At 48.5% G+C, this 8,405-nt stretch overlaps 1 protein-coding gene across 1 annotated transcript in view; it reads left to right on the forward strand.

The window, feature by feature from the left end:
• The first annotated feature begins 2,062 nt into the window (after positions 1–2,062).
• Positions 2,063–8,405, forward strand: part of TNRC18 (trinucleotide repeat containing 18) — a 77,668-nt gene continuing 71,325 nt past the window's right edge. The window contains exons 1-2 of the mRNA XM_070955269.1: positions 2,063–2,086; positions 6,522–6,856. Of these exons, the coding sequence (XP_070811370.1) occupies positions 6,673–6,856 (184 nt within the window). The 5' untranslated portion in view covers positions 2,063–2,086; positions 6,522–6,672. The remainder of the gene's footprint in view (positions 2,087–6,521; positions 6,857–8,405) is intronic.

Below are 8,405 nucleotides of genomic sequence, written 5' to 3' on the forward strand. Positions count from 1 at the left end.
GCTGAAACTTGGAAAGGATGGGGAAAGAAAAACAAAGAAAACAAACGAATAAACACACCGATTCTTTGCTCCGCTCAAAGGCGCATCGTGCCTCGGTTCTCTTCGGCGGCTGATGAGGAATTCCAGGGAGCTCCGGTTAACGAATAAGGGGGTCCTTTCCGATGCGGGATCCGGCGGCTTCCACGGAAAGGTTGCGGCCGCCTCCTTTCGCCGGGAGGAAATCGGTGGGACCCTTTAACAAAGGGGGATCGGGCTTCCCCCCCCACACGCCCCCCCGAGGCTGAGATGGGGTGCTTGCTTACCTTACCTGGCAGTCAAACTTCGCGCTTTCCTCTCGCGCGAAGCTGGCCAGCTCGAAACATCAAATCCACGCACAAGGGACCCCTGTTCTTACCGCAGCCACCCCCACGCGCGGCCGGCCCCTTAAGCCCAGGAGGCGAGAAACCCCTTCCTTCCCCCCCACCTTCCCCGCCGATGCAAAACCTTCCAGCCCCTTCCCCTTCTCCAAATTCCTCTTTAATAATAATAATAATAATAATAATAATAATAATAATAATAATAATAATAATAATAATAATAATAATATCATCATCCTCCGACGATACCTTAACAGTTCCTAGGTCCTTGGTTAGGACTCGAGCTGCTGAGCTATTAACCAGCCTCAAAGGCTGTGAATCTCACTAAAGATTAAATAATAATAATAATAATAATAATAATAATAATAATAATAATAATAAGAAGAAGAAGAAGAAGAAGAAGAAGAAGAACGCCTTTCTGTCTGACTTACTTTACTCGAAAAGTCCTTTAAAAAAAAAAAGAAAGAAAAAAGGAAAAGAAGGGAAGGAAAAAAAAAAAACGCCGAGAAAGCGAAGGGCAGTTTTTAAGCTGGGCGGGCGCTCGGTGAAAAAGGCCACGCAATCCAATCGCCACCATGTTTTTTTTCTCTCCCTCCCTCCTTCTCTTCTCTCCCTTTCGATCAACCGGAGGAGGAAAAAGAAAAAAAAGGAAGGAAGGAAGGAAGAAAAGGGACGAAAGGAAGAAAAAGAGTGGGGGGGGGGAAGGAAAGGAAAAGAGAGAGAAAAGGTTGAATCGGAGCGGAGGGAATTAGAAAGATGGGTGAGGGTGGGGGGGGCGCCTGGAAACGGCCCTTAAAAGTTCCCACCACCCCTCCTTTTGCTCATTCAAGCCAAGCCTGCTAGGGGAGGCTAGAAACTGCTCGCCTCCTCCTCCTCCTCCTCCTCCTCCTCTCCTTCTTCTTCCTTCCCCCGCGCCCCCCCCCCCAAGCTCCATAATTGGTTTGATAAGGTTGGCGGCCAGCCAAAAGTCTTTCCACGAGCGCGAGTGGCAGGCGGGGCAGCCAATGGGGAAGGCCAGAAGGACATTCCGAGGGGCGGAGGGGCGGGCTTGGCCGAAACAATGCTCGTTTCATTGCTCGGTTTCTTTCTTTCCTAGCCCTCCCCCCTTCCCTCCCTCCCTCCCTCCTTTCTCCTCGCCCTCCCCGCTTTTTTTTTTTTCTCTCCTTTTTTTTTTTTTAAAAAAAAACATCCTCGGAGAGAAACTTGGAAAGCGGGGAGGGGAAGGGGGGACCATTTCCGACGCTGAGTTGTATATGGAGATCGCGAAGGATTACCAGCGGGAGCCAGGGCGCGCTTCGGAGGGGAAACTAAGGCAGCCAAAGAGGCCAGGGATCGTGGTTTTTTCCCCCAGCAGCTCGGATCCCCTCCGCCTTCCTGGGCTTTCTGTCGTGCCGGAGGGGGCCATCCTTGCAAGACCCCCACCCACCACCCCAAGGAGGAAAGAGAGGACCAGGAACGGACGAAGGAACCGATTCCAGCCGGCCGTCTAGGGCGCATTTTAGATTTTTTTTTTTTACGCGCCGCGCGTAAAAATCAGAAAGGAGGGATTTTTTGGGGGTGGGTGGGCGGGGGAGGAAGAGGAGGAAGAGGAGGGGGGTTTCTTTGGCCCCCCCTTTTGCTGCTGATGGTGGTGGAGGCAACGGATCTGAGCGGGCCAGAGACCCCCCCACCACAGAAAATGCCCCAGAGGATCGAGCTAGGAAACCAGTGAGGGCATCTCCGGAGCGAAGGTAAGGGCTGCGCCGGCCAACTTTCCAAGTTGCGAGGGGCTGGGGTTTTTTTTGGGGGGGGGCAGGAAAAAAAGAGGGGAGCGGGGGAAAGTCTTGGGTGTTTGGGGGGGTCAGCTTTTCGCCCCCCCTCCCTATAGGTCTCGAGAAAGGGGTCGGATGGGGTTTTGCAAAAAAAAAAAAAAAAAAAACCTCCTTCCCTCCGCCGCCTATTTCTTCAAACAGAGAAGGGATACTAAATTTTTTTTTCTCCCCCATTTCATTTTTGTTTTGTTTTGTTTTCGCCCGTTCTTGGAAAGAAAAGCGAAGCAAAACAGGCATTCTCGCAAAAATAAATAAATAAATAAATAAATTTAAAAAAACACCCAACCACCCAACCACCTTCCCCGCCTCACTTCGGGTGGGCTGTTTTTAATTAAAATCGGGAATTCAGCCATTTTGGGAGAGGGAGCCGGGATTACTGAGGCAAGAGGTGGGGGAAAAAAATGAGATAGAGAGAGAGAGAGAGAGAGAAGGAAAAAAAAAATCTCTTCGTATTTTGGCCCAAACTCCACACAGACACAGACACACAGTTTCAAAGGAAGTTTATTTTCGCCCCGGAGAGAGAGCGCCTTGGCATCTGGCGGCGTGTGGATCCACCCGCACATCCACACGATCCCATAGGAATCCTGTGGCCAGCGGGACACCAACCGAGAGGATGGATGGCGATTTTATTTTATTTTTTTACACGCGTGGAGCCTTACACGGGGCGGGGGGGTGTCGTTTTGCGCGAAGAAAGCCAAAACTTTCCCTTTTACGCTGAAAGCGAAATTCCCTTTACGGGAGTCCCCGAGCAGAAATCGCAATTCGACCTTTCTCCCCCCCCACCTCTTTTTTTCCCTTTGCCCCCCCCCGCTTCCCCCTCCCCCCCCGTTTCCCCTCCCCAGTAGAGGATTGCCTTGAATGCAAGAGGACAGCAAAGCCTGATTCGGCATAAAATGAAAGCTTAGGCATTTATTTTAAAATAATAATAATAATAATAATAATAATAATAATAATAATAATAATAATAATAATAATAATAATAATAATATCTATTTATTTTGGTTCCTGCTCTCTGCGGGACTTGATCAAGGGCAGCCTTGAGACTACAAGCTTTGAACATTTTTTCTTTTCCAAGAAAGGTGGAAAATAGCCTTCGGAAATAAATAAATAAATAATAATAATTTAAAAAAGGGGGGGTGGGTGGGAGGCGAAAGGAATCAAAGCCAAGCTGGCCAATGGGGAGGGCGCAGAAAGACCTGATTCCCCAAAAGGATTACAGCGTAGCCTTCGGTCTTTCTCCACGGGTGTTTTTTTTTTTTTTGGGAGAGATCCAGTCCGGCGTTTTGGAATACTTGCACAGGGGAAGGGAAGGGAAGCGAGACGCCGATTCCTTTAAATAAAAGGCGACGCGGAAACCGAACCCACCGCTTCTCCCCCCCCCCGCTTGTAAAAAGCATAAGCGTTTAGGGGTGCTTAAACCGTCTCCCGGCGGCCCTGGGGAGATCCGCGGCTTTCCGAGACGCCCAGCTGGAGAATTGCACGCCGGCTTCGCGCGTTCTTCACCGGGGCATAAACTCACACGTCTGAATCTGGCCAGTTTTGCAGCCGGCGTCCTTGAATAAACAGGCGGAATTGGGTACCCTTTTTAGGGTAAAAATACGTGTCCTGGGTCCCTCTTTCTCCCTCTCTCCTTTTCTCGTTCCCTTTTCTCGCTCTCTCTCGTTCTCTTTCATTCCTTTTCTCTCTCCTTTTTTTCTGGTTCCCTTTTCTCTCTCTCTCTCTCTCTCTCTCTCGTTCTCATTCTTTCTCTCTTTCTAATTTTCTCTCTTTCTCATTCTCTTTCTAGTTCTCGTCTTTTCTCTCTCGCCTTTTCTCTCACATTCCCTTTTTTCCTCTCTCTCTCGTTCTCATTCTAGTTTTCTCTTTCTCATTCTCTCTCTAGTTCTCTCTCACCTTTTCTCTCTCGCCTTTTCTCTCTCTCGTTCTCATTCTCTCTGGTTTTCTCTCGTTCTCATTCTCTCTCTAGTTCTCTCTTGCCTTTTCTCTCACATTCCCTTTTTTCCCTTTCTCTCTAGTTTTCTCTCTCATTCTCTCTAGTTCTCTCTCGTCTTTTCTCTCTCACCTTTTCTCTCACATTCCCTTCTCTCTCTCTCTCTCTCTCTCATTCTCTCTCTTTCTAGTTCTCTCTCCTTTTCTTTCTCTCGTTCTCATTCTCTCTAGTTTTCTCTTTCTCATTCTCTCTCTAGTTCTCTCTCGCCTTTTCTCTCACCTTTTCTCTCACATTACCTTCTCTCTCTCTCTCTCTTTCTCATTCTCTCTCTTTCCAGTTCTCTCTCTCCTTTTCTTTCTCTCGTTCTCATTCTCTCTAGTTTTCTCTCTTTCTCATTCTCTCTCTAGTTCTCTCTCGCCTTTTCTCTCTCACCTTTTCTCTCACATTCCCTTCTCTCTCTCTCTCTTTCTCATTCTCTCTCTTTCTAGTTCTCTCTCTCCTTTTCTTTCTCTCTTTCTCATTCTCTCTCTAGTTCTCTCTTGCCTTTTCGCTCACATTCCCTTCTCTCCCTTTCTCTTTCTCATTCTCTCTCTTTCTAGTTCTCTCTCTCCCGTTCTCATTCTCTCTCTCCCTCCCCTTCCCCCTTCCCAGCCTAGATTTCTTAAGCAGCAAGTCCTCATGTCCACGGCGGGGCTTCTGAGTTGAATTACCTCAGACTGCAGAGTTATAGTGTTGGGAGGGAAAGGATTTGGTGAGGGGGCGCTGGGAGGGGGAAAAGAAGAGAGAAGATGGTTTTCTATTAAATTATCAAAGCCACCCGAATCGTTCTGCAAAGCAAGATAGATAGATAGATAGATAGATAGATAGATAGATAGATAGATAGATATAGATATAGATATATAGATATAGATATAGATATAGATATATAAAGATATATGCCCACCTCCCAATGGGCAGCAGAGTGCTTGCTGGCTGCCTGAAGAAAAGAAAAAGAAAAAAAAAAGCCTAGAAACTAGTGGATTGTGATTTCATTGAACTAGGACTGCATAAAAATCTTGGTTTAAGTAGGAAGAACCTGGCTAAAGAGAAATACACAAGAAGATATATATATATATATATATCTTGGCTCTTTATCTGCCTGTGAGGCAGAGAAGGTTAAACATTAAATATGTAGCTATTCCCACCTTTATTTTTTTAAAGCTTGACACTTTTTACATTTTTCCCCCCTGGGGTGGGGAGGTTAAGTCACGTTTGATAGAGAAAAAAAAAGGGGGGGGGAGGGGGGGAATGAATGTTAGAAACATAGATAAAATATAAGGAAGAATCGAGGTTATAGGAAGCCCGGAGCAGCGCGATCTTATCCACTTAAATTGTCTTTTTTAAAATAATAATAATAATAATTAAAAGCTAACAGGGTGGGATCAAACCGGGCGGGCTAAATTTTCCTCCACAGCTGCCTCCCTCCCCCCCCCCAGCCGCCATAAACGAGGTTCAAGGGCAGCCTCGTTTTTTTTTTTTTTTTAAATGCGGGTTTCGGGAGGAACGGCTCGTTCGCCGCCCTGCTTGGCCGTTTGGGTTGCAGCCGGTCGGTAAAGCGCCTCTCGTAAAGACTCCGTCCACCTTCTCTTCGCGGGGAAATATATCCGCCAAGGTGGGGTTGTGGGGGGGGCCGCAGCGACCCCAGGATGGGGGGGTGGGGGGGAGGGACGAGGCAAAAGCTCTCCCAGCCTTTAAAAAAAAAAAATCAGAAAAAGCGATTTTTTTCCCTCCCTCTCTCCTTTTTGTCCGTAAAAAACTTCCAACTGGGTTTAAAAAGACGGCCGTTGTTGAGAAAAGCGAGAGCGGCTTGCAAGCTCCCGGGACTTCCATTTGAAGAGGAAGGGGCGATCCTGGGGGGGGAGGGGTCAAGGAGCCTCAGTTTCCCCGGTGGGCTTCGGGGCATCAATTTCTTTCTTTCGTCCAGCATGCATTAGATATATAGATACTAGATTAACGCATTGTAAGCCGCCCTGAGTCTCCGGAGACTCAGGAGAAGGGTGGCATATAAATCAAATTAAAATAAAAAATAAAATATTAGATAAATAGATTAGAGATATAAGTATAAACATAACCAGGAATACACAGTTTGTTTATAATTTATTCCACCGCCACCTCTTTCTTTAGCCTGCATTTTAAGCTCAGTCTTTCTGAATATCTCTTGAAAGGAAAAGTGAGTGCCCCCTCCCCCCAAAAAACCAGGGCAGCTGGAGAAGGGGAGGGGACTCCCGGCAAGGCTAGGTTTTGGGGAGGGGGCTCTTTGCCCTTCCCCCCAATAAAACCCCATCTTCCCCCCTTTCCCAGGGTGTGTCTGTCTGTCTGTCTCTCTGTCTGTTTCTCTTTTTTTAAAAAAAAGCCTCTCTTGCGCCCCCCCACCCATTTCCTCAGGCTCCTTGGCTGGAAGAGGCTCCTCCGCACCCCAGGATGATGGATCCCCGATCCCCGCTGGCGCGCTCCGGACTCCGCCACCTTTAAGGCTGGGGCCGGCCCGAGGAAGAGGAGGAGGGCGGCGGCGGGGGCGGCCATCGGCCAGCGGAGGATGGATGGAAGAGACCTGGGGGCTCCCCGCGCCGTCCACGTCCCCCCGCCGCTGCTCTCCGGCCTGGCTATGGAGAGCCACGTCGCCGCCGCCGCCGGAGCTGCCCGCTTGGCTCCTTTGGCGACGCCGCTGCCGCCCGGCAAATACCTCGCTGCCCCCGGCCTCAACCTCCATTCCCACCCGGGTGAGTCTGGCTGGGCTTCTTCTGCTGGAAGGATTTTTGGGGGGGGGGCGGGCGGGGAGGGGGGCTGTGGGGGATGGACAGCCTTCAACCCCCCCTTTTTTAAGGAGGGGATACACCCCTTTTCCTTCAAGCCCCCCTTTTGAGGTGGGGGGCACCCCTTTCTCTCCAATCCCCTTTTTAAAGTGGGGGTGTAAACCTTTCCCTTCAAGCCCCTCTTTTAAACTGGGGGTGCACCCCTTTCCTGCTAATCCCCCCTTTTAAAGTGGGGGTCACCCTTTTCCCTTCAATCCCCCTTTTTAAAATGAGGGTGTGTACCTTTCCTGTTAATCCCCCCCTTTTAAAGTGGGGGGCATCCTTTTCCTTCCAATCCCCTTTTTAAAGTGGGGGTGCAAGCCTTTTCCATTAATCCCCCCTTTTAAGGTGGGGGGTACATACCTTTCCTCTTAGTCCCCCCTTTTAAAGTGTCACCCCTTTCCCTTCAATCACTTTTCCCTCCAATCCCCCTTTTAAAGTGTGTGGGGAGGTGCAAATCTTTCCCATTAATCCCCCCTTTTAAGGTGGGCGGGGGAATGAATACCTTTCCCTTTAATCCACCCCACCCCTTTAAGGAGAAATTCTGCTCCCCACATCGCCTGCAGAGGTAGACTTCCCTTCCCCTGCCCGTTTTCTGCAGCTACCTTCCCCCCCCACCCTCCCCACGAAACAGCCCTGCAGGCAACCCAGGAAACCCCAACTGCACCCCTCCTCGGCTGCCAGTGAGATTGAAGTCCATTGTGGCCGAGGGGCGTCTGGTAAAATGTAGAGAGCTGGGTCAGAAAATGGCTGAGTAGCCCATTCTAAGTAAAAATGGTTTAGGGCTGCCCCCCCTCGCATATTCTTCCCTTTTCTGTTTAGCCATCTGGGGGCCACCCCCCAACCCTGTTTGGAAAAGGGGGGGGCGCCAACATTTAAAACAAAAAGGGAAAAAAATGGGAACGACGAGCCAGTCTTCTCTTGAGAAACAGCTCCAGATGTTTCCAAAATCCTTCTGAATCCATGAAGGACAAACCAAGTTCCATATAAACCATGTTTATGTGGAACCAGGATGGGATAAAGTGATTGTCAGTAGATCCCTGGCTGGGGTAGGGAGGAAAAAAAAAAGAATCTGTTTTTAATTAGACAGCTAGCAGATGGTACATATATATATATATACTTCTTCCCAATTTGCAAGGGAAAAGAAAGAAATGTGTTTTCTTTTAAGATTTAAGAGAAGCGAGAACTAAAAATGTTGGTTTTGGTGCCTATTTTGAGAAGCTGACACACGCTATTCAACTCTTGAGCTTAATTCTATCTTGAGCTAAATGTCAGGGCTGAAATGTCTGGTTTTTAATGGCTTGTTTTTCCTGCCTTTTTTATGTTTTCCTGGATTTTTTTTTTAAAATCCCGGGCACATTCTATGGCCTGCGTTTTTCTGTTGTCGTTGGGCTCCAGAATGAGTTTTGGAGAACTTTGAAGCTCTTGTTGTCTCTTCTGCTGGTCTGGTTTTGTAAACTAATGGGGTTGCTGTCTT

Source organism: Pituophis catenifer, unplaced genomic scaffold, assembly GCF_029215685.1.
Source record: "Pituophis catenifer annectens isolate HBS135680 unplaced genomic scaffold, rPitCat1.0.hap2 SCAF_16, whole genome shotgun sequence".
In the NCBI taxonomy this organism is placed as follows: Eukaryota; Metazoa; Chordata; class Lepidosauria; order Squamata; family Colubridae; genus Pituophis; species Pituophis catenifer.